Source organism: Drosophila takahashii, chromosome 2R, assembly GCF_030179915.1.
Source record: "Drosophila takahashii strain IR98-3 E-12201 chromosome 2R, DtakHiC1v2, whole genome shotgun sequence".
NCBI lineage: Eukaryota > Metazoa > Arthropoda > Insecta > Diptera > Drosophilidae > Drosophila > Drosophila takahashii.
This window is the reverse complement of record NC_091679.1, coordinates 37,386,001-37,412,605: the sequence shown is the minus strand read 5'-3', so window position 1 is coordinate 37,412,605 and position 26,605 is coordinate 37,386,001. Positions and strand designations below refer to the sequence as shown.

Below are 26,605 nucleotides of genomic sequence, written 5' to 3'. Positions count from 1 at the left end.
TGCTGCAACTTCCATGCCGCAGAGAGGGAGGGGATGCCATTTCCTACCATACCATACACCATACCATACCGGGCCAGAGTAGAAGCACGTCTTATTTAGATTTATCCTGCCTGCTACGCTTCAGTTGAGTTGTCGAATTCGTGCCTGCTGGTGCGCCTGTATCTGCCGATTTGAAAGGCACCAAGCCCCCTGGACATCCCCTCCTTTGTGTGATATCTCTTTCGGGTTGCTGGCTATATCTTTAATATATTATTGAATATTTTGTGGCCTGGACCGGAAATTGTACTAATGTCTAGCCAGTGCGAGCCACATCCTGGCTCTAGATGCTGAGGCAGCCTCCACATGCAAAAGTCACATAAATTTCAGCTCCTTTCGGCTGCAGACTCCCAGCCATTCTCATGGTGGCCTAATCCGTGCGCTCAGCATCCAGCTTCCCCAATTGTTGTTCCGCCTGCACGAGAAAAGTATCCCGCATAAGGAAAGTTTGCCGCTCCTTCTGGTATCTGTTGTCCTTGCTTTTAAGTTGCATGTCAGCGAGCATAAATCCTTCAGTGGAAAATGCTCGCTCCGCTGCATCTGGAGAACACACACACATATATCCGTACATTTAGCCGGGGATCTGGGAACCCAGATATCGCAGAGCTGTAAGCGGAGAAATTATTGGCCGAGCTCAACGCGCTGCATTATGTGCGCCATAAATATTTATAACTTCTAAGCGTAAAGAGCAAACGCTTAAAGCGGAATCGATTCAGGTCTTGGATTGGAGTGGACTGGATGGAGTGGAGTTGGAGGCCCGATTAGTCAGCTAATGGTAATTCATGGCGGCCTTTGTTACCTGCCTGTGAATGATTCACTTCAGGTAGCCTTTGTCTTTGTTTCAGTCCTCCAATCCTCAAATTGATGCCTTTGAGTCATTCGAGCTGTACAGTCGGACTCTTGTAACTCGAACTTCTATGTTGCATAATAAAAACGGGGATAAATACAAATAAATTATCACATTTTGGAGATATAACTGGGGTTTAAAGTGAACCTCGAGGAATCCAATAGATAATTATAATCATTTTTAGCCTGGTTATATCAGAAATGTCAAAGATATTATTTAGAGAATTATTCTGACTTCCATAGAATTTAAAGTAAATATTTCTCTTATTATTAGTATATGTTCGCTTCACTGGAGTCCGACTGTACGTGGCCACTTCTCTCACATTGTTTCTCCTGCATTCTCCGCTTCTATCTCCCCGAGTTGCTCTCAGGAGTCTGTGATTTAATTGTTGCTTAGTGGATTTTCGCAGCATCAGCGCTGGATAAGGGCAAACCAAGCGGAAACGGAAACTGCTCGTGGCTCCTGGATATCTCACTTCCTGTGCGTGTCCGTGTGCTCGAAAAGGATGTGCCCGGCGCAAATTGCGTGCTGCGGCGTAATCGAAATAAATTATGAGCCGCACTTACATTGCGGCTGGGATGGTTGGTCTGGGATGGCTGGCTCTCGGGATTCCCGTGGAATCGGGATTGAGGGCTTTTAGCGCTCCGGCAGCATTTGTTTGCCTTTAATTGGTTTAGGCGGCGACAGGCCAAGTTTGTCCGACAATTAGCGGCAGGTAATGGCAACGGCAAAGGCTCCTTGCTCGCCGACATATGCTATTATCTATTAGCCGGGTTATTACTTTATTCCGATCTGCTTTTGTCCGTCCATACGACCCCGGTGGGCATTCGCATTTGCCGTAACTATATGTCATTGATTTGCCGTTAAGAAGATGGAGCTCCTCGGATCGATGTCATCCCCCTGGCGACCATTACGCATCAGTGTCCTTCGAAGCTGACTCTCCATCTTCGTGTGTGTCGTCAAGCGCCTTGGGGCCATGATATATTATGGCCTGTCGCCTTGTCTTGTTTATTTGCCGCACATCGCCCGTCGGGGGGAAGGCGGAAAATGGGAAATAGGAAATTTTTTATTGTTATGACGCATATCTGCCCGGGAGAAATTGAGACGCTCTTGATTTCCCGTTGATTTATTGTCCATCCAAATTGATTGAATATTTTGCTAAACGCCTCCGTGGCAGTCGACTAAATGGTTTACAGCTGCGCCTGCTCCATCGATCCCAAATCGAAATCGATTGCTTTGAACTCGGCGCGGCGGCGAGAGAAGTCAGGAAAAAAGTCAATTTTGTTAATCAACACGAACGACTTAATCCAAATTGAATGAACTCGAACCTGGGAGCGCTGCCAAAGCGGATCAGCCGCTACACATCATCCGGGGCCAAATGCGAGAAATAAAAGCGGGCGAAAATTTACACATTTTTCGCATTTCTGCACCAGATACCGCCCCGTTTCCCCCCAGATTTTTCCTCCTTTTTTCAGCTACGAAACATTTGCCAATAAGTGACTGCGAACCGAACTCAACCAAAATAAAAGCAAACCAAACCGAACCGAACCGAAACAAATCGGCTCAAGGCTCAGGCTCACCGGGCTCAGGTGAGAGTCCGCAGGCCTAAAAAAGCGAAAATTGAAAAACGCAGCTGCCAGGGCCATAATAAAGCCCCCAAACAGCCAACAAAAACCGAGAAAAGGGGCACCAGCTGCGGGCACTGAACTCCAGAATACCCTAGCAGACTATAAAATTATTTTTATAAAGTACTTGTATTGATTAAATTTAAAATGTGTGTGTAATGGAGGCCTATTATCTGACTAGATATCTCAGGAGCCACACGTTAAGTTGCCAAATATGATAGGATTATCAAAATCAAAATGAAACCCACAGTGCTTAAAGAATGTTTCCTAATCAGATCATTAAAATGTTTGCTACATTTCTAGATATTGTAATTTCTGATAAACAACAATAAGATAGAAATTCTATTTGGAGTTCTATAGTTCTATTGACAGAACAACTGTAGATCTATGATAAAAGTAATATATCTGCATTCTTCTACACACAACTTTTCGTAAGGGATGCACAAGTCGTAAAACCCTTTCAAAGGAGGAAAGAGTACACAAAGGGACTGAGAGGGAGAGTGAATTGCGTTTTGTGGACGGGCCAGTGTGTGCGGGTGGGTGGGCGCGGTGGCACTGCCCACAGCCAGCTCAGCCACGCTTGAGGTGATAATGTAATAAGCACTTTTTATGACCCTGCCGGATTTAGACCTAAAATTCCACTCAACTCGGAATCCGAAGGGCATTGTTCTGTCTGCAAAGTTCGCTAGTTTTTCGACGACCAACAGGCAGCACATCCGGAATGTTAGACCCCCGACTTCGGAATCCTCCCCTCCATCCTCGTCCTTTCAACTTTTTTTATTCGACGGCAAGGATTTAGATTTAGCCTGCAGTTGTTTGAGCTCAGCTGAACATATTGTCTCGCCTTTTTTCTATTTTTTTGGAAGCAGGACCTGCTAATTGGTGGCATTCACAATTCTGCAGAACGGGGCAGTTCCAAACATGGGTGCAAATGGAAAATATGAAAATTCAACACTCACCGCCTTTGATTTGATGATGGTACTGCAGGATATCTTGCCTACCTGTTGGGAGAAGCAATTAAGTCGGGAGAAGCGTTAAGTCGTTCCAATTAAAGGAATATCGTATGATTTACCTGTATCATTATTAAATTTCACTTGTGCACTCAGTTTTCACTGGAAAAATTAGGACAAACATTGAAAACTTTTGTTCCTTGAACACTTGATAATTATTTTAAAGCCTTTAAACACTATTTTCCACCGAATTAGGCAAAATATATTTTCTAGCGAGGACACTGATTAGTGATGGACCATCGTCTTAAAGCATAGTCGATTATATTTGCACTGAAATGCATTTGGGTAATTCAATTGGAAAACCAATTAGCACAGTTATCTATTATTGAACTACATTTTGGAAATTGCATTTTCAAATTAGCCAACTGCAATTGCCACACACTCGAAATTAACTTTTCGACCAAAGCATCGATTGTCACGCGATGCCGTTCTGCCCCCCATCGATGAATTATCGATGACTTGACTAATTAGTGCGAATTTCGCGTTTCCTGTTGACAAATTTGCAGGGTTGTATTTTCATTTCCACGGGCATTAAATTGAACAAAACCGTGACATATTTTATCGAGGATGTCGCCATTAAGCGGTACTGTACCCCATATGGCACAATGTTTTTTCCGCATTTAAGAGTCTTAAGTGATTAAGCGAGCGAGACCGGCGTATGAAGGGACATGCATCAAACATACTGTCATTAATATAAAAATGAAATTACCTTGTCCAACGCCAGATGCCATTAAAAAGGGAAAAAGAAAAGCTCTTGGAAAATAAGGACCTCGCCCACGCTGTTGTTGTTGTTGTTTTTATTCTTGTTGCGCATCATCAAATTGAAAAATGTCAGCGATAGAGAGGAGGAAAATGGGAAATCAGAGAACAATGCGGCACAGGACAGGTAAAACGCAAAGGTAAAGGTAAACTGCCACGCCCCAGGGGCGTTCTGTTGTTGTCCCTGCAGGTTCTGTGGCTGTTGTTGTTGTTGTTGCTGTTACTCTGCTGCGGACGCGGCCCAGTTGCATTGACAATCGACAAATGAGGAAAGATAATGCAAGCATTAATCTTGCTACCAGCAATTTGTCAGCGTTCCTCCATCCTGCTCCTCTATTGCCATCTCTTTCCGTTCGAGATGCCAGTTGCAGTTCGAATTTCTCGATTTCCAGGGACAACTGACAAGGGGGTCCTCGGGGGGTTAGAACTCCCCCTTAAGATGAGTGACCTATACGAATACGATCATAATTCATGGTTTATTACCCATAACATATTTTTGTGGGTTAAGCTTTAAGAAAACTTTCCAGGAAATAATAATCATAATTTATCTGAAATCCATTCAGAGTGTATTTTACAAATTTAATAAGATAGAGGAATTCCTATTATTTTTTGAACTTAAATATTTACTTACTTCGTTCAAAAGTCGATAAGTTTTTGTATAGTCATTAAAGTAACCACAATATCTTATAAAACGTTTAAAGAAATATTTTGCTAAAATTTGCATTCTGAACACAAATTAATAGGTCAAACCCTAGACAACTCTTTCAGCAACCGCCTCTGGCGTACGGGAGTCCCAGAGTTTGTCCCTGTCTCTTCTAAACGTTGCCTTCATCAATTAATTTACAATTTGCCAGACGTCCCTGTTCACATTCACAGTCTCCCAGTTCCAGTTCCTCCTACTCGTCCTCGTTCTCGTCTGTGTTATCCTGCGCTGTGTGGTCAGCTTGGCATACTTTTTTTTTCTATTCCTCTCGTGGCCCACTAATGGCCATGTCCTTGCATCCTTGTACCCGTTCCACATCACCCAGTTCGCCCCCTGCATCCGTAAATTGCATTGCTTGCCAACTTGTTGAAAGGCGGAGCGAACTTAAATGCTTTTCAATGTTTTTCCATGCAGTGGTGCACACTTAAGGTCACTGATAGTGCACTGGAAAAAATTTGTTTATTAATGAATCAGTTTTAGTAAACTATATTCGTAGAATTTCTAGCCCTAATTTCACTTTTACTTATGTGAAATATCTTTTTCAAAACAGCATTCCTAATATTTTTTTAATGGTTTCCACTGGGATTCTTTTTTCTGTAAAAGCAAGCAGTGGCGCTGTGAACCCCGTTTAATGGTCACAATTTAGCTTTTAATTAGATCGGCAAATTTGTTTTCGAACCGTTTTGTTCGCTCGTGCGGAGGACGAATTCGAATTCGCTGGCGGGGAATTCCCCTCAGAGGACCCTGCCCGTTTTCCTCCCGGAATTAGAGTGCTTACGGTTTTTCATTTTAATTGTTTTTGTGCGGCGAAGACGACCCTTTGGGTTTCTCCTCCCCCTCCCTTGGGTTTCGCTGCCGTGTCTCTGATTTATTTATTTCTATTTGCTGTTATTTAGCTGGCTCTGTTCTTGTTGCTTCTTCGGTTTTTATTTTATTTTATTTATTTTTTATTTTCCGCCAAACCAAGCGAGCGCAATTGCGGCCGCAGAGCGTCTGCCCCCCTTTTCCCGGTTTTCCCCATTTTCCGCCCCGCGAAAAGCCCCTCTGCAGCTGTCTGCGTGCCATGCTCTAGTTTTCTATTTTTGCTTTCCCGGCCGTAATGGCAACCTTAATCACGTAATGATTTTGAGCGAGTGAGCGAGCGGCGCGGGTGGTGTCCGAATTGTGCGCTTTCCCATCCTCCCACCCCCCACTTTCCCAACTCCCCCCACTCCCACGATATTCCTACAATTTTCCCCCCACTCCTGCTGCTCCTTGCTGTTTGCACATTCATCGCAGCTCTTGTTTTTGTATTCCGCATTTCGCAATTGGCACAAATCTCGGCATTCGGCACTCGCCACGCTAATGGCCAAATGCTGTGGCGCTAATTGAAATTACATTTCTTAAAGTTAAATATTTAATTGAGAGCTGCCAAGCCGGGCGGACATCATCAGCAGTCCGACGAAGGCTCAAAAGTTGCTCGAGTGCAAACACAAGAGTCTGGGAAATTGGGGAAAATTTTCGGCCAGAAGGCGGAGGTATTTAAGCATCTCAGGCAGCTTTCCATTTGGAAACTTATTTAATATGAAAAGCCTTTAAAAGTTTTATTGAGTACGTTTGCTTCACTTGTAAAGCGTAACCGAAACTAATAGCATTTGCTGACCCAATTCCCATTATCAAACTGAAAACCCTCTTTACGTTTTTATTTGATTTTCATATTTGGTTTGCAATATTCAAAAGGGATGTAAATGCATCACTTTTATCTTTTTGTGCGTCTATTTACCATTTAGAAAATGTCCCTTAATGGATGACCTAATTAAATATTTTCACTTAAGTACCATTTTCATGTTTACTATGTCTTAATGCTTGACCAAAATGGCTTTTTAATGTTTCTAAAAAATGAAGCAGCCTCATTAAGTATTTATTTCAATATTCTATTAAAAGCTTAAGCTCGTTTAAGACTAAATGTCTTTTTTCTTCTAAAGATACAAGATGAAAGAGAGAACAATTTAAAACAAGGCTTTAATTGAAAGTTCTTAAAAATCCCCTTCCTATTTGGGACAACTTTGGGTTGTTCACTTCATCCTCGTGGATCGACATTTCGGCGCCTTTCATGTCAACTCCCCGGTGGCAAGCGTCGGACCTTGCAACATGTCTGTGCCTCAACTTGGGCTTGTTGCATTTCGCCCCCCGGGGAAAAATGGAGGGAAAAGGGAAGGGGCATCCGGAATCCGGAGACCCGAAAAAGAATGACGATGTGGCATGCTTAGAATGCCCGACACGAAAGCGTCGCCAAATCCTAATTGCATTTGTCTGATTGCACCCGTTGCAGCTGCAACTTCTCCGATATCTGCAATGCTGCATTTCGAGAGGAGAGGCCTATCCGAAGTTGGATGACTGGATAGCTGGAGAGCTGGATAGCTGGAGCTGGCTGATGATGATGATGCTGATTCATTAAATTGGTTCCCGGCTCCCCTTTCGGCCTTATGACAGGAACATGTAAATGCCATTTACTGTTTCCATTTCGAACTCGGATTCTGTTGCCCCGCCATTGTCTTGTCATCGTCATTGTCATTCCGGGATTGGAGGATTGGACTGTTCGATCGGAGGATAGCAGAGGGGTCTGAGGGTCGGTCTTTTGGCTCAATCGAAATTCCATTTAATGTAATTTGAGTGCCATCATTCATGCCTCGGATAACTGTGGCATTGGGATGTGAGATGCGGAGGAGGAGGGTGATTTTTGGTTAGTCTGAGATTACGTTTAACACGATTTCACGGCTGTCAGAACTGCGCCCAGGATTGATGGATGCCGAAGAACATCTCTGGCATTTCCAGGAACCCAGAGCCCAAGGCAACATCTTCTGCCCCCTCCTCTTTGGCCCTATTAAGCCATCAGATGTGTAACTGAAACATCAAACAAACAGGCATTTCCTGCACAGCCAGGGAGTTTATTTAAAGGCTGACCCAAATATGCCAGACTGCAGTCCAGTTGCAATCGAAGATACCAGATACATAGATACAGATACTATGGCAGCTGACTCGCATGCCTCGCATTTCGACACGTTCGTCGGCGAATGCGTAAACAATGGCCCAAACCATTGGCCACCGCCGGGAAATTGGTCGGGATGCGTGGCGGGAAAATGCGAAAACACATTGCCGCCCAGCAGGAAGCAGGTAGTTGGGAAAGTTTCCCATTTCCACTACCGAAAATTTCCCAATCCACTGTGTTAGTGCGAGTGTGGCCCACACGTCTTGGTTATTTCCCGCAACCAATTTCGGGCTTCATTAGAATTTTACACCGTCCCGCAGAAAATATAATTTATGCATGCTTCTGACACAATACACAAAGGGTTCAAGGCAACCGCAGCCACAACCAGCTGAAGAAATAACAAACGGATTGGTTGGTTGGCTGGGAAATTCGAATTGGAAATACCCAGTAATTGTATGACATCAGGAGAGTGGTGTTAGACACTAATGATTAAGAAATCAGGATAGTTAAAAGCAATAAAAATAATGATTTTGTTGACAGGAAAGGGGATAATTCATAGAAAAAACGCTTTTCAAACCAATTATTAAAATTATATCGTTTTTACCATGCAATACTGGTAAATCTTATATTCTTCCTCTCGAAGAGTCTCTGAGTTAGAGTTCAAGTCATAATATCAAACTGATCATCATTTTATATAATCTTTTTTTTGGATGTTAAAAGGGTTAAGGCTGTTAAGTCTTTTTCAGCATTATCATAACATTTATATTTATTCCAGTTGAAAAGCCGCAGTTCATGTGAGTTTTATCTCCTGCCATTACAAATAACATTCCCCTTTAATCTTAAATTACTGAGTACTATCAGCAACAAACGACGTTGACGCTGACGACACTAATTAAAAATGTTGGCCAACCCTTCAAATGGCTCATGCGGCGACTGACAAGCGCAGAACTCTGGTCAAAACCAGAAGACGGGGCGCAGTGGCTGAAATTGAAAAGCTGGCTAAACTCCTGGCCGCAGTCGGTAGAAATCCGCTAAGTTCCCAAACAACAACCCGTCGCACAACAACAAACAAGCAAAGACAGGGAGGGAAATGGGTTGAAAAGTAGATGGGGCAGGACACCTTTCGACCTTGCGACCCGCGGCCCATTGATGATGTTGTTAATGGAAAAAATCTCAACACCCTTTCGCACACACAGCTGGATAGAGATGGAGATCTGCCGGGGGACAGGGCCAGAAAGAGAGGGCCAGAGTCAAACAATGGCGCGTAATTTTGCGAAATTTACATTCCTTAATTAATCTTGTTTGCGCTGCGGCAGTTGGCAGTTGTCTGCCAGGCTCTCTAAGCCCCTTTCCACCTCCGCCCCTGCTTGGCTGTGTGCCTGGGTTTTTGGGGTTTCATTCGCCGGTGGATGTGCCCCTGGGGATCTGCGGATTCGGGGGGCAACTAACACCGAGCCACGCTAATGACATTCAAGGCACAAGATGTCAGCCGAGGTGGAAGCTGCACACATCCTGCTGCTCCCGCCTTATTAACCCATATATATAAGGGGTCTATACTAGATACTGTAATACTGGATATCCCGTTGCCTAATGAACCCTTCTTGGCCCCCGGAGTTCGGGTTCAGCTTCAGGTTGCTCCGCTCGCTTTAATCAACAATTTGCGTACGCGGGACATGTGACATTTATTGAAATTCTAGTTTATCTCCGGGTAAGAGGAGCTCCGGCATCAGCTGAGAGCAATTTAAACTCAATTTCCAGTCTGAGACAAGTCGGAAAAAGGGGGATTCTGGGAGCCGTAAATTGCTCCAAGAAGATGAGCCGCCAGATGAGCTTGTGTGAGCTGCGAGTGGCGATGATTAAATTGGAGCCGAGATGGGGGTAGCCTGTTAAGGGGAAACTATCTTTGAGAGTTAGTTGAAACGAGGACGGAAGCTAACTTCGGCAAGCCGAAGTTTTAATACCCTTGCAGATTTTACGAATTAAAACTTGACTAGACTAGCAACATGAATTAATAAACAACAAAATATTTTATAATTAAAAAAAATAAAATTTTTAAATTTTTCACCCTATTGTTCCTATGGGAGCTATAGGATATAGACGCCCGATCGGCACGCGGGTTTACCCTAATGAAGGTACGCACAAAAAAATACGATTTGGAAAGTTTCATGGGAATAGCTTATATTTTGCGCGAAATATCCTGAAAAACGTCAAATTTTGACCGATTTCACCCTATTGTTCCTATGGGAGCTATAAGATATAGACGTCCGATCGGCACGCGCTTTTACCCTGATCAAGGTACGCACAAAAAAATAAGATTTGGAAAGATTCATGTCAATAGCTCTTACACTGAGCGAAATATCTTCATTTTGTGAAAGCTATATCCGATTGTTCCTATGGGAGCTATAGGATATAGACGTCCGATCGGGTCGGCTTTCAAACTTGATCTGCGTACACATGTTTTAGGACGACTGTGAAAGTTTCAAGGCGCTAGCTTTTAAACTGAGCTCGCAAACGGTATTGAAACAGACGGACAGACGGACAGACGGACAGACGGACAGACGGTCAGACGGACAGACGGACAGACGGACAGACGGACAGACGGACATGGCTATATCGACTCCCCTATTGATCCTGATCAAGAATATATATACTTTATGGGGTCGGAAACGTCTCCTTCACTGCGTTACAAACTTCTGACCAAAATTATAATACCCTCTGCAAGGGTATAAAAATACGAGCTAAATTGGATCAACTCCTCAAAGGGAGTTGTAGAAAGAACTCAAAGTAAGATTTGATTTATAAGAATGTAATTCTGAATTGGAAGAGGAAATTACTGACTATTTAAATCAATTTCCTGGCAAGATCCGTAACCACATGTACATCGTGTGCATGCACAGAAAACAATTCGAAATTAAGTAGTGTAATTTCTAACTTATTTCATATCAATACAAAATTAATGTCAAATACCAACATTATATTTTACCATTTCATAAAATTTATAAAAATACTGCTTTAAGACTTTTAAATCTGATCTGATCTTTTGTCAATTTTTTTCCTGTGTGAATGCAGCTAAACACTTTCCTCGAGTGGCCATAAAAATTGCAGAAATTACAGAAATGTCATGCGTGAGTGGGAATCGTTTAAATTGTATCTCAGACCGAGAAAACCTGTCCCCCGGAGTAATCAGCGAATCTATCACAAGCCCGTGCGTGAGCGAGACTTTCACCTGGACTTGGCAACTGCAATTGGCAATTTCTCACTCGTTTTTAGCCATTTTGCTGCTGTCACAACTCACAAGTGTCTAGTGCAAATCCAAAGCCAAAGCCAAGCCAAAGTCAGAGCCAAGCCCCTCAAGGCGATTTCGTCGTTTCTCGAGAGGTGTTGCCTCAGCTGTCCAGGAAATCCACACACGCCGGCCCACAGATCCGCAGATACCAGATGCGAAGATACATCCTACCCATGTCCGAGTGATTTCCAGACCTGCAAGTGAGGTCCGGCATTAGCCGCAGATTAATGATCGTCGGGCTGACTGCGCCCACGCAGCGGATTAGAAAGAGTCCCTGGGTGGAAGTGGAAATGGGAATGGAATTGGAATTGGAATCCGCCTGCCGGCAGTGACTGCTCCACATAGGAGTCACTCCACCTCCTCCTTTTCTCATGGATCTCATGGCCAACATTCATTAGCCGGGAGCTGGTGGCCGCAAAATGCGCGGCATTGTGGCAAACTTTTTCCCATTGCTCCTCGTTATGAATATGCAACATTTATATAAATTGTCACGTTTATTGCAGTCAGACTGTGTTTCACTCTCACGCTCTCTCTGCCTTCCCTTCCATCTCCATCCATTTTGTGTGTGCATGGCTGCATCTGTCATTCTACCAAATCAGAAAAGGGAAATCTAGTTACGAAATTCTTGTATAAGTGGAAATACTCTAACATAAATTGATTTTCTTTTAATTCTTTAATTTAAAACTGCTTTAAATGGCATGAAAAATATCTAAAAGCACGTACACTATTTTAAAGTTTTAAAGATAGTTGGAAAAAAGGTATTTGAAATATCAGATAAATATCTCACAACTTAAAACCTTTAATAAAATGTTCAAGGAAATGTAAAGATACAGAAAATCATATTTTTAAAGGGGTTGCTAGCACCCAAATGCTATAGAGTATTACAAGCAACTTACAAGCTGATGGTGGAACGCGCTTTTGTTGAACGTTGATTGCAATCATAATTTATAAATGTTGCCGACAGTTTGGCGGGTGCCACGATGTTGCAGTTGCTGCCGCCCATATTTCGCCATCAATAAATAAATATTATTTGTCTGTCTGTCTGGCTGCCAGGCTGGTCAGCCCAGTAAAACCAGGGACCTGGGACTATAAGGCTGGGAGGAGGAGGCTATGTTCAAAGCCGAAGCCATTAGCAAGTGATTTGGTGACTTTTTCCAATATAATTGAAAGTGAAGCTGGTGGCTGAGGGCTGGGGAAACATAAAAAGTCGAGGGCTTTAAGCCTGGTCGAAATGGAAGGCCCAGAGAGAGAGAAATGATGGCTAGGAGCACTTTAAACTGCCAGGCAAACGAAGTGCAAGTGAATTGTTTCTCTAGCCGGTAGCTTGGTGTTTTTCATTCACTCTTTGGCTCGGTTTAATCGCTGGCAGCCAGCTCAGTCTAGTTGGAAACTGTTTGCCCCTCGGGATCCCATCCCCATAGCCCCATAGTTTTAACCATCCCGTCCCCATTCGCGCTGGTCAAGTGTTGTGGCTGCCATTTGTTTGTGCCAGAAAGCCGCATCAGCAGTGGCGGAGTCTCCAGTGATTTACTATGCTCCATGGCGGAGAGGAGGGCTTCTGTTTCTAGCGGGGGAACGACGTGGCGTATGAGTGATGCAGCATGCATATTCATACACATTGAGATTCATTGTATTTGCGCTGCATTTCCGCAGTATTTTGTATTTTATCTGCTTTGTTCATGTTCGCTCTACTTACGACTTTTCCGCAATTTCTCTTTTCGCTTTTTACGGCCCCCGAGAGCCGGAGATTGAGATAGAGGGCCAGTATCCAGCAAATGAGAGTGTGTGGCTGTCATATTGCCCGCCTCAGCTGGGGCTTTAAGCAGATTTATTTTCAATTAAACAAGCTCATAACTTGGCCGACAACTTGGCAGAACTTGGCTGCTAGGCCTCCACTTCAGAGTCCTGCGAAGTGAATGTGTGTGTGTACGTTTGTCCTGTATCCTGGCTCTTGGTTCTGGCTTAATTTACGCCGCAAATTCAATTTATTTGAGATACACCTAATCCACAAAAGCAAACTTGATTTATCAACATAAATATTTTGCATACAATGTGTGAGCGTTTCCCCAACCTCCCCGATTTTCCCCCTTAAGAGAATGCATTTGGGGGTTTGGTTTTTGTTCCATTGTTGTTATTTTGTCTCTGAACTCCTCATGTGTGTGGTGCTGTGTGCTGAACGAAATTCAATTTTAATGCACTTGAATGGATTTGAGCAGCGCTTAGTTGACTTGATTACGGGCCTTTGGCTTTGGCTTCGGTTCGGTCCACAGAATTTCATTTGCTTTATGGATTTTCCGATTCTCGATGGCCGAGACCATTTTTCCCTCGACTCTGGCAAATCAAACACTTGAACAACTCAGCAACGAAACGAAACGAGTCGAAATTCTTCATACTTTTGTGAAAATGTTTGTCAAGCTGCCAGCGCCAACAAACCAACGTCGCCACGAAAGCCACTTGGCCATATATCTGGGAGTATTTGTCATAACGCATATAATTTCAAGAGCTTCTCCTCTCAAGTGGGACCGACGAAAGAAGCAGAGAGCATACATATGCAGATGCGGAGTAAAATGCTAAATACATGCCAGGGAAATGCTGATGATAATGCAAATGAAATTATTTTTACAACATTTACTCTTAGCCGGGCATGTTTCGCCCAAGCTCTGTCCAGTCACAATATAAATCATCATTTGCCTGCTACAGCTTCGCTTCTCATTTAGTTGTTCTGGCCCCGTGTGAGGGCGGCCACACACATGTAATATGCCAGGACATCGCATTAATGTCCTTCTCCCTTGGCGAAGGATACTAAAAGGAGCGGGATGTAAGGCTATGAGCTGTGGAGGTACCTAAACGCATAGTGGGTGTGTCCACGCTTTATGACTTTATGAGAAGCGCAGAGAGAGGCTTTAAATTGTAATGGGTACACCAGTATTTGAGAAGCGCAGAGAAGGGCTTATATCTAGAAGTAAAGAAAATAATTTAATATTGTTACATGTGTGGCATTCGACTGATATACTCCACAAGGAATACGGTATCCTGGGTCTGTCATAACAAACAGCGTCGTAGGGCCAACCAGCTCGACCTGTGGGACCTGGAAACTGGCAGCAAATCTAATATTGTGACCGAGGGCGGGGCCAAAAGCAAAGCTACTGGTAATGCCATTTCGGGCCTGTCCATCTCCTCGTACATCTGGCCAACTCATAAGTCATTCGAAAGAGCAAAAACAAATGCTCTGTCAATTGTCGGCCAGCCGCAAATGCTATAAAGCTGACAAATGTCGAACGAGCGCACAGTTAGATATATTCGAATGGAAAGGGGACACAAACACGGATCGCAGGTACTCATAAAACTGTCCAAATGTCAATATCCCAGACCCACGAAGCCGTGCCAAAAAAAAATACTTTTCAGGCCGCGTTCGCTTTGATTTCGGTTGCCTGACTGGCTGAATGATGAGGAGGACTAAAGGCGGGGTTGGGGGAAACGGGAATGGGAATGAGCAGGACGAGGAGCCAGGACTTATTTGTTGCTGTCTGGAAAACACCTTGGCCAAGCAATTTCAATTTTACCCACAGCCGACAACAAGAAAATGAACATGTCAACGGCACACGTCGGATATGGACTTGGATTTGGCTTTGGTTTTGGCTTTGACACAGGGATTGGGGGTGCACTGGGAAAATGTTGTCCTAGTTGGTCAAAAAAACCATAATACAAGAAGCTTAGGCATTTTATTAAATAATAAATATGTTCCCATACATTTCCCCAAATTTAATTTGATGAAAAAATTTTAATGCATATAGTATTTTAAAATAAAATATATGGCGATTAAAATATGATCTTTTCCTTATATTTCACCATAATCAAAAATTTTTAAAAGATTTTTCTTAGAGTAAGAACTTAAAGAAACATTGTTTTTATCAATATCACTACACCTTTCTTTTAGCATAAATAAATCATAATAGCTACTGATGTGCTAAAAAGATTTGATCTTAAGATAAATTTACACTGCATTTTTCCTCTGTGTACATTTTTGTGGCTCGGTTAACCTGTCGGCTCTGCTCGGCTGCTCCGATTCGCTGCGCCTCGATTCAATTCGATTCGGTTTTCGGGGGGCTTCGACGTTTTTTGGCAACTTTGTAAATATTACAAAATTTAGGTGTCTCGCTTGGTGAGTGCGCCAATGAAATATTTATGCTCACACACACCGAGGCGGCGTATCTGTGTGCGAGTGTCTCTGTTTGTGTTTGTTTTTGCACGAGCGTCGCCCGTTTTGTGCAAATATAAACCGACCACAGACGAAAGGGGGTATTTCGAGGGGTGGGGCGGTTGGCGAAGGGGGTTTTTCAGGGGGTCGGCGAGGACTGACTGACTGGGCCTGCCAGTTGTCTGATAAACAGACAATTTGCCAAAGTGGATACGTGCATGGCGCGTATAATTTTGGGGCACACCTGAGCCCCCGTTTGGACCTCCTTTCGATCTTCTATCCCCCGCCTCGCAACTTTTGGCCTAGACCCCGAGAGGAGCAACAGGAGCAGTTGCTACCCCTACCCCCATTATCCCCCTCGACGCTCCTGTGTGGCTGTATTTTGTGGTTGTGGACTTTAGCCTGATGAGTGTATCTATGTGTGCCAGGGATTGAGTGTGTGCTTAGTTGGTTAGTTTGGCTGATGAAGCGACATTGACAGGCCAAGTGACTTCCATGCTAAGCGGCTTTAAATTTGCGGAAAGAAGGTTGAGTTTAAATGGAGCTGAAAAGCTAAAGAGGGCATTTATTTAGCTTAATTAAAAGTTTATTATTTTTAAATAATAATAATAAACTATATAAAACTAAAGTTTTAAATCAAAATAGATAAAAATAAAAATAAAAAGGCAAGAAAAGAAGAAATTGAATAACTTAATTAAAAAGTTTATATATTTTTTTGCCTTTTAAAATGTGATAAACCATATCAAAATAAAGTTTGAAATTAGCCAAAAAACATGTTAGAATAAATCTTGTGTGAAATAGGATGCCTGTGTGATTTCATAAACATTTACTGCCATTTACTACATTCGCTAACTTTGTTCTGCACAAACAAAACTTGGTAATGAATGGTTATTCAGAGCCCTCCGTGCCTGAGTTTTAAGTCACTGCCTTACATTTCAATTTCAAGTTTGAAATTTGAAAATTCTCTGCCGGCAGAATGCGTCAGTTGCGCCCACACAAAAACCCCGCTGGCCATATAGAAGAATCTCCGGCGTAACTTTTACGATTTTAATCGTGCAAATTTATGGCATTTTCCCGCACGATTTCCCCGCGGAACGAAAACATGCATATATTCGGAAATAAATAAATGATGAAAACAAACAGCCGAAAAGGCACACAAAGCAACGCCTATAAAACTAAACTTTGGCCAATAGTTGCGGGCCAAAAAACCCAGATATATGTATATCTGCATTTCGATGTTCCTATGGGCATGTGGAATATACTATATATCAGCGCCACCGCGAGTTTTGGACTCGGATTGCCCCGCTCACAATTTTTGCCGTTGCAGCATAATAAATTTTTAAGCCAACGGGGCATTTTTCTGGGTTATATGATGTTTACTAATAGGTCTGGTTTTTCCTGACTCTTCCAGGTGAACGCCGGCAGCTTGTCCGAGCAGGCTGGCCTGCAGCCCGGCGATGCGGTGGTCAAGATCAACGACGTGGATGTCTTCAATCTAAGGCACAAGGATGCCCAGGACATTGTGGTGCGCTCCGGCAACAACTTTGTCATCACAGTGCAGCGGTAAGTGGTCGAAAGTACCTCGAAGTTTATAGTATTTTTAATAATTTCTCCATTTTATGCCCTCCCTTAGTGGCGGCTCCACCTGGAGGCCGCATGTGACGCCCACGGGCAATGTGCCGCAGCCCAACTCGCCGTATCTGCAGACGGTGACGAAGACCTCTCTGGCTCACAAACAACAGGACAGCCAGCACATCGGCTGTGGCTACAACAACGCGGCCCGTCCCTTCGTGAGTGTACTAATTTGCAATCACGCAGAGTAGATCCCCAAACCCATCCCTGCACCACATCATTTATAAAATTCATAAACTGGCAGCCCAAAGTTGGGAATGCGGAAAGTTTTAGTGGCCCAGCTGATGCTGACGTCCTGATGATGACCAATGATGTTGATAGTTAGTTCTAGACCGCCCACACTCCCCACACTTTGCGTTTATTTTGTTGTCTGTCTGTGGCTTTTCATATTCATTCATTTCATTTTCGGCTGTTGGGTTAGGAACCCTATCCCCTAACCCCATACCATCCCCTAACACCAAAACACCAAACCAAACCCCCTGTATGAGTTGACAACATTTGCATTTATACGATGTCTGTCTGTCTGACGCTCAGTTTGTTTGTGCGTAGTTCTGAAAAGTGTCAGAATGAGTAATGAATATGAGTGCTAGGATTATTTGCCTGGCAAGAATTAATGTGCAAAAGGTCCCTCACACACACACACATACTGCCATCTCCATCTGTATCTGTGTTCTGCCATGCATAGTAATGTCTCTGTTGTGTGTGTGATATGCATACATTTACGTATCTTTTATTGTTATGAATTTGTATAATAATAGCTCCAGCCAATGACAACGGACATGAAATTGATTTGGGATCATTTTATGTGCCCAGTTTCAGGAACAACATTATGGGAGGCAAAGCAATAGCAGCTTAATGTGATTTAAGGCTGTGCGAATGGCACGGTTGAAATGCTACTGAGATATTGGTAAACACCTCCGGCTTGGGAATATAATTTAATATGCAAGTTTCAAAGCAGCCGGATACAAAACCCAATTTGGAATTGGAATATAGGCTAGGGCAATATTATGAAAGGCTTAAGAATATCGAAGAGATGTTATTGATTACTGAATGGAAATAGGGAAGGTCTCGTTTCAGTTAGCTTAACATATAGGATAGGGCAATATAATAAAAGACTAAAGAATATTCTAATAAATGTTATTGCATATTCAATGAGAGCAAAGATTGAAAAGTATAACATCTATTTAAAATTAATAACTTTTCAGACTAGGTTCCGTTTTGGTTGGGTCAACATTGTGAGAAGCGCAGAGAAGGGCTCAGAAGTGGAGAACAATAATTCCCAATTACAATAAGTGCGTGGGGAGATTTTTCTCCTCCTTCATTTCATCAGAAACTTTGCTCATTTCACACTTTCTCAGCCCGGCACAAGTTTTCATGTATTTGCCACTTCTCACACTTATTTTTCAGTCCAACGGCGGCGATGGCGGAGTGAAGAGCATTGTCAATAAACAATACAACACCCCGGTTGGCATTTACAGCGATGAATCTATTGCGGAAACACTCTCGGCCCAGGCGGAGGTTTTGGCCGGCGGTGTGCTCGGGTAAGTTTTCGAACGGGAAAAGCGCGGGGTGGAAAGCCGGGGGAAAAGGCAACAAACAACTGTCTGAGCCGCAGCCGTGACAGTGCGAAATAGCAGGAAAAGTTTTACTTAAAAATGTTCTTTCTCCGCTCTGCTTGGCACTGCCCCAAAACGAAAAAAAAAAAACGAGAAGGCAGAACGCAAAAAACAAAAAGCAGGGCGTGCGAAGAACCGCAGGCCGTTCGAAACGGTGAGTGCAATTTGGCAAATGATAGCCATAGCTGCAGAGAAGTCGGGCCAAGTGCTTCAGCTTGTGCCAGTTGTCGACTTTTGTGGGCCAAAACGCACGCGTGGGTCCGCAACGCGCGCCTTTAGCGCTTAATTTCTTTGGGGGATTTCTGGCCAACGCGGCGGATGCGTAACAATCTTGTTGCCGCCACTCACTCACTTAGCGGAGGAGCATACTTTCGGGCTGAGCAGTGTGCACGCTTGAAAGTATGCTACACCCGAGCACAAGGGCTCTTGGTTTCGTTGCGAGATTTCATCCACATTCCAATCGTTGAAACTCACTTTTCTTCCCCCGAAATTCCCTTCCTTTTCCTTCGGTAAATTTCTTAAGCAAGAGAATTTCTCACCAATTTGTACACGTTTACAAATTGCATTTTTCTAATGTGGACTTAATTATAAAATATTTACTTAATAAAACACAAATGCATAGTCTGGGAAATTTAACACATCTGTTTCGTAAAGTGGTTTTAATCTTATGTTTTCCTAAAATTATAACTATTTAATTTCTTATTTTCCAGCGTCAACTTCAAGAAGAACGAGAAGGAATACCAGGGCGATCGCTCCGAGGTTCTGAAGTTCCTGCGCGAGGAGGAGACCGGCCAGTCCACTCCAGGTAATGACGCCAACTACGAGCTGGCCCGCCTGCTGCTCATCCTAAACAACGGAGCCAATCCGTTCGCTAGCGATGTTCTGGGCGATTAGCGGGGGTGGGTGGGCCAGGTGGGCGGGCAGTCTGCCAGATGCTAGCCAGTGTTTTTTTAAAATGCCCAGCAGGGACCTTGAAATGTACCCCACACAATCCAAATGTAACTAAATTGTTTCTGTTCTTTTGTCGTTTAACCCATTAGACCAGCAAAAGGAAATGGACTTTCGTTTTCTCTATGTTAAGACACATTTCTAGTGCCCACACACAGTCATGTCTATAAATATATTAACCAACAATTTCAAAGTCACCTGCACGGACCTAAAAAGTCGTAGATATTAAAGTATTATTTTTTGAGTGAGGCGAAGAGTTTTCTATAGACAAAACGTTTGGGGTTACATAGTTTAGTTATCTTTCCTTCAGAATATCTATTGATTTATTTGTTTACAATTAGTAAAAGCTTTATGGGCTAGATTTTTGTTTGAATTGCCAGCTCATTTCTGTCTCCCATCGACTGCTGAATAAGACTTTAAGACACACCCATTGAAAACCCACTTTCTGTCTATCTTTCTGTCTAACTCGTGTTTGTATTTAAACTGTTTTTCATACACACCAAAATCAACAACTATCAACAACCTGCAACAACAATCACAACACCGCCCCACAACAATACATACAAACAGCATTCGGCAACAGCCACTACGAGCATGATGCACCCCAGCAACAGCAACAACCACAACAACAGCAATACAACCAACAACAGCAATACAATCAGCAACAGCAATACAACCAACAACAGCAACAGCAACACTATCACCAGCAACAACAACAACAACAGCAATCGAGCACCACTCGCCATGTCAGCGCCCCCGTGAACTCCCCCAAGCCCCCGAGCACCGGCGGACTCCCAACTGGCCAGAACATTTGCACCGAATGCGAGCGCCTCATTACGTAAGTGCAGAAGCCTATTGGAACTCACTGCCCCAATAAAAATAAAATAGGGTATTAACTAGTTTTGATAGGATGATAAGTATGGGTATCTTGAAAACTCAAAAGGATTAGAAGTACTCCTTAAACCTAAATCACTTGGTTCTGTTCTTGATAATAGTGATTGGCTTTCCCAAAACAAAATTAGTATTTAGATTGATTCTTTTAAAAATAATCAGTACAAGATCTTTAAATCGACTATTTTACAAATGTATCTTAAAAACTAAATGGCATTTGAATTTATTTCAATTATTCCCTTTAAAAATATCTGAAATATTCAGTAATAAATTAGAATAATTCCTTAACAAATATGAGGAATTAAATAAATTAAATCGTAAACCGAAGCCAGTTTCAAAGGATTTGCTAATTACACATTTTGTCCTTTTGAGATACAAATATTTATCCCCTTACCAGAGCGACTAAATACCACCTCCTGCGTGTAAATTAGCATTTGTGTATGCACATTGACTAACAGCAACAAAAGCGATGCTTCTGCATTATTAACTAATTCCCAGCAATTAGTGGGGTGCTTAGAGGGTTCAGTTTTCCCGGAGCAGACTTTAGGCAGGTTGTTTGTGTACATGCGTATTTTCCAAATAACTGATTGAGCTCTTCCGCTTCAATGATAATAATGATGATGATGCTGTAGAACCACACAGTCCCGCCAATTTTTACTGGACACAGAGCCATGCAATTGGCGGCAACGAGCGACGCACTCCGCTGCACCACCAGTTTCAGCAGGATGAGCGGATTGGGGTGCCGCTGCAGTCGAACACCCTGGCGCCGGCGGCTCCACACAGGCCCAGTCTGCCGGTGGCCCAGCAGGATAAAGAGGAGCAGCTCAGACAGCAGCAGCAGCAGGATCAGGAGCAGGCCGATCCGCGCATCATTGTGCTGCCCATCTGCCCAGGGCTCCAGGGACCCGAGTACAAGGCCGAAATGGAGGCTGCGGCGGCGGCACTGGCCACCGACCAGGATGGTCGACCACGTCCATTGACCGCCAGCGGACATCCGGCCTGCCAGCTGTGCGGCGTGGGCATTGTGTAAGGACTCGTTGTTCGCCGAATCAATGATAATTCATGCGTCCTTCCCCCAACCCGTGTGTCTGCATTTTAATTCGCTTTTATTCCACGGACTCACGGCGGCCAAGTCAATTGTTTGCCATTCACGCACTCCCCAACACCTGAGCCCCGGCCCAGGAATAAAGCTCCTGATCCAGACCAGATCCATGGGAACAGCCACCGTCATTTGTATTAATTTGTATGCCAATTTAATTGGCTCGCCAGCGGAGCTTAACTCGATAATGCATTATAGCTTTTTACATATTTCTCGCATTACCTTCAACAACACGAAACGGCTAACAGATTCGCTCGGGGACTGTTGCGATGTACACACACAAATGCACAGCGAACTATCAGTAGTAATCAGTAATCCAGTTACCAAGTGCTGTTTGATCAATCATTCAATCATCGAGATGAATGTCTGCAAAACTTTCGAGGGGCTCTTTAGGGTGGGAAATTATTTGTAATATTCTTCAATTTACATTCTGAAATTATACAGAGGGTAATAATCACCTGCATAAATATAAGTTTTATAAGAATTCGTATCAAATTTATCGAAAATTCCAATGATTCCTTTAATCCTTGAAGAGCCTCTCGAACTGTCCCTCCATCATAATAATCCCGCTAATAATCCCATTTATCCCCTACCAATTTTTCAGTGGCGTTTTCGTGCGCATCAAGGACAAGAACCTGCACGTGGAGTGCTTCAAGTGTGCCACCTGCGGCACCTCGCTGAAGAACCAGGGCTACTACAACTTCAACAACAAGCTCTACTGCGACATCCACGCCAAGCAGGCCGCCATCAATAATCCTCCCTCCGGCACCGAGGGTTACGTCCCAGTTCCCATCAAGCCGTAAGTGATCCCAGTTATTCCCGAATATTTCCTTTGATTTTTTTGCGCGGCATGTCCCTTTACACGGCCAATTGGTCAGTGGCGGAGGGGGAGGGAAGGGGATAGCCAGGAGAGGGTCCTGGGTACAGTTGAAAATCAAATATAAATAAATTCAGCGCATTCGCTATATGCCAAAATACGGCTGACATGCCGGCGACGAAAAATCGCCCATGCTCAACGGAATATGTACATATATTCGGGAGGGACCATTTGAAATACTCTTAAGAGAGATATATTGTATTGAATATTATAAAGTAAAATGGGTTTTAAGTAGTTGGATTTAAAATATATTTCAAACAGCAATTCTATAGATTTAATACAACATCTAAAAATTTTGAAAAATATAATATGAGATTTCTTCTTTTTATGGGTTCTTAGGGTATTTAAGTCTCCAACTTTCCCTTTAAAAAAATCCCATTGGCTTGTTTTGTTTTGGTTGGCCACTTTCCGATTTTGGAAATGAAAGAGGCGACACTGATTGCTCTGCTGACGTGTCATCGGCTGTGCCGCAAATTTTTAATAAATGAATTGGCAACATATGTGTGTGCCACATACTTTGCATGCCAACTAAAACGATGGCAAACGAACTGGGGAATGCATTTTCCCAGGAATCCAGCCATCGATTGGGGTTGTAATATTTGAGGGGTCCGAACAGCCCGAGGGTGTGCGATATTGCTGGTGTGTCAAAAATGCCATAGTATTCACCCAGTGACAGTTGCAATTTGCATTTGGCATTTGAAATTTTTGTTTGGGCTTTTGGCGTGCTGTTTGCTTAATTTAAAACGATGTCATTGCTGGCCAAAACTAAATTAAAGGTCTCGCACTGGGGGGCAATTAATGCGAATGGCTGGTGACAGGCAATTACCGCTGGCAAATCTGATTTATCGGGCACCTGTCTAAAGTTATCTTTTCTGTTATTCTATTTTCCTATTCCCATTTCCAGAAACACCAAGCTGAGTGCCACCACCATCTCGTCGGCCTTGAACTCGCACGGCTACGGAGGCAACTCGAATGGATACTCGAATGGAAACTCCACCCCCGCCCCGGCACCGGTAAGTGAAGATTCCTGGGAATACCTTCTAAGTGTTAACTGTTCCCTGCTGCCGTGGCTAAAACAATGTCAGACACTCAACGAAACACAGATGTATATAGATATAGACACAGAAAACACAGAAACTTGAGTCGGAGGAATCCCACTTCCACTCCCACCTTTTCCACCTGACTCTGCTTTCGCAACATTCAATTCTATCATATTGCCAGGAAAAATGTTTGCTTAAACTCAGCACATTTCGCCGGAAGCGCCAGCATCCGACATATGCTAAAATGTTAAAAATCATCTGCAGAAAACAACAAGGCAGAGAAAAATGCAATATAATGCAAAAAGTTTTATGCCAGCAAAGAAGTTCAAACATCTCGGGCAATTTTATCAAGAAGCGCTTCTTGTTTACTGCTTTCTCTTTGGCGTTCCTCACTTTTCTTTGGCCACAAAGCGATCAAATGAAAATGGAAAAGTTTTATGCATTTGCCAGCACAGAGGAAAAGTATGCGAAGCTGTTTGAGCGAATTATTCCTTGAGGTGTTTTAAAAATATCAAAAGCATAGCTTAAATATGCCACAATTATTTTTCAATGAATAAATATGAAATGGTTAATTTGTTTTACAATTTATTTAACACATTGCCATGCCATTTTCTCTGTGCACAAAATTTGTTTATGTGTTTTTGCCTGTGTTTCTATTTTATTCTCTCTGTGTTTTTGCGTGAGTCCTCTGTTTGCCTTGCATGGAGTTATTGTTTATGTTTGTTGGATCGACCTACGGCTGATGGCTCATGGGGTAAGCAGATCGGGAAGGGATATCGTCACGGTTTCATTGAGGGTCTGAAGACTTCCCCCTTGGCACGGACAGTCGAATCAATCGGATCGACATGGCCAGATTGATTGCACTGGGGGGTATAAATAGTCCATTTTACTATTTTTCTGATTTTCTTTCTGTTTCTGCCGCGGCCAGCGCATTTCGCGAAAATGTGCAATGGCTGCTAAAAGCTAAATATATATGCCAAGCGCTGCTTTTTACTCATTCCGCCGTATCGTCTCTGTTTTTTTTTCCTTTATTTTTGGCCATCTATAAAAAACACACAGCTGCAGCGGTTTTGGCAGCTTTTTCGCCGCCGTGGCCGCAGTTTCTTTGCGCCCTGTGCTCAGTGCGCATCTCGCATCCCAACAGCCGTGTCCGTAACTCTGTGTCCGTGTCCGCGAAGTGTCCGTAACTGTGTCCGCAGCGAGCGGACACCAGACAAGTGACCAAAAGCGACACGGAAAGTGTCCAGAAATCGGTTTATATTATAAAACACAAAACCTACGACCAACGATTAGCGAATCGAGTGAAACGACTCTTTTTTCAGTGACTAAAACCGGGAGAAGATACGTTTCTTCTAGCGAATCAGTTGCGCAGGTTGCATAATCACCCGAGTGGATTACCCAAGGAATATGGCCTCTTTTTTCAGCATTCCCCTTCTGGGATCGGGACATTTATTTAGCCCGCCCATTGACCTTGACCTATTAGCCATTTTTAGAACACCACCCTACACACTCATGAATACTACTCACACACACCTGGGGGGGCCTTAGTTCATCAGCCGTAGGTTGTGTGCCACATGCCTTGTTCGTTGCATTTTAATTAACTGCCTTTTGTTAACCCCCGCCTGCCCGCCTTCCCGCCCGCCCTTATTAACCCATTTAGCCTGAGTCTGAGAGCAGCCAGGAGTTGCCCCTGCCACCGCCCCCCTCGCCCACCCAGCTGCTGCAGTACGAGAAGGAGCAGCAGCAACTGGTCTCCCCGGAGCAGCACCTGTCCACCAGCCAGCAGCAAAAGCAGGAGCACACACGCACTCACAGCAGCCTGTCGTCCATTTCCAGTGGTTCCTCCTCCTCCGGAGTGGGCGGCAGCGGCAGTGGGAGTGGCAGTGGGAGTGGCGTGGGCCAGAGCCACCAGAGCTACTCATCCACACTATCGCTGGACCGCTTCGGGTCGCCCCTGCACTCGCGCCAGACATCCGGCTCCTCCACGTCACTGGAGGTGGTTGCTCCTGCCGCCGGTCAGGGTGATAATTACACAATGACAGCGCCACCCTCCCCGCCGCCGCCGCCTCCTCCGCAGATCCCAGAAACCCAGGCCGTGACGAATTACAGGCTGCAGGCTGGTGCGCAGAATGAGAACGACATGAATACGCAGAACAAGGGCCCCAATGCGTACAACCAGCTGTTGAAAGAGTACTCCAACAAGCTGCAGCAGCAACACCACAACACCACACCACACACGACAACAACAGCTACAACAACAACAACACTTCCACAGAGACACAACAACAACAGCACGGCCAAGCCATTCGCAGTGCCCCACCAGCAACACCAACAACAGCCGCTTGTGGCAGCGCTAACGGCGACACTTGCTAATCAATTGAAATTTAACCCACATCAGGTTGCAAGCCCCCAAGCAACAGCAACAGTAGCAACACCAGCTGCCCCAGCAGCAGCAGCAACACCTCTAGTTGCAACGGCAACAGATAGCCCAGCTGCAACAGCAACATCATCTGACAATATGTCGGCCTACGTGGCGGATGAGCCGTCTTCGATTTATGGCCAGATTAACACCAACCAGGGGGCCATAGCCCCCCCAACAGCACAGCCCCCTCAGCAATCCGGGGATCAGCCCTTCGAGTACGTCACGCTCACCGGCAACGTCATCCGCAGCGTGCAGGCCCCCGGAAAAGGGGCGGGTCCCAGCTACAAGGTAAACCACCCCACTCCGCCCCCCAATTAGACCAAGGTCGAGGACAGTGAGCAACAGGGTAGTGTCGTTTTTTAAATGGGAAGCTACTGATGGCAACAGGTATTTTTAATTGATAACCTTTGGGGAAACTTGTAGATGGAATTTTATTTGGAAAAATCTCTTGAAAGTATTTTCATTAATTAAAGATTCCACTTGAAAATCAGGTATACATAATTTTTAATAACTTGTTATAGACGTTTTCCTTTAAAAGTAAAAAAATATCTTAAAGTCACGAAAAAGCTTAAAAAAAATTTCCTTTGTGGTATAAAATTGTTTAACTATTTTAAAAATTTTGGTAATTTTTTTTTCATTGTTTAAAAT

General features: G+C 43.8%; 1 protein-coding gene and 1 long non-coding RNA gene across 22 annotated transcripts in view; one reads left to right on the top strand and one right to left on the bottom strand.

Annotated features, from left to right (window-relative positions):
- The window catches only part of Zasp52 (Z band alternatively spliced PDZ-motif protein 52), a 56,861-nt gene that overhangs the window by 19,036 nt on the left and 11,220 nt on the right, over nt 1-26,605 (top strand). For 8 of the 21 annotated variants that reach the window (XM_070212807.1, XM_070212814.1, XM_070212813.1 and 5 more), the window contains exons 3-10: nt 16,844-16,995; nt 17,066-17,222; nt 18,472-18,605; nt 19,391-19,485; nt 21,152-21,545; nt 22,223-22,417; nt 23,400-23,508; nt 25,196-26,245. In XM_070212807.1, coding sequence (XP_070068908.1) covers nt 16,844-16,995; nt 17,066-17,222; nt 18,472-18,605; nt 19,391-19,485; nt 21,152-21,545; nt 22,223-22,417; nt 23,400-23,508; nt 25,196-26,245 — 2,286 coding nt within the window. Of the gene's footprint in view, nt 1-16,843; nt 16,996-17,065; nt 17,223-18,471; nt 18,606-19,390; nt 19,486-19,720; nt 19,877-20,198; nt 20,467-21,151; nt 21,546-22,222; nt 22,418-23,399; nt 23,509-25,195; nt 26,246-26,605 lie in introns of those variants that run through there. The other 13 variants (XM_070212820.1, XM_070212825.1, XM_070212824.1 and 10 more) reach the window with 6 other exon arrangements.
- Nucleotides 10,921-13,265, bottom strand: LOC138912325 (uncharacterized). Its single transcript, XR_011417849.1, has 3 exons — nt 12,931-13,265; nt 12,131-12,798; nt 10,921-11,821 (listed from the first exon to the last, which is right to left on the bottom strand). It is a non-coding gene; the product is annotated as an uncharacterized lncRNA (long non-coding RNA).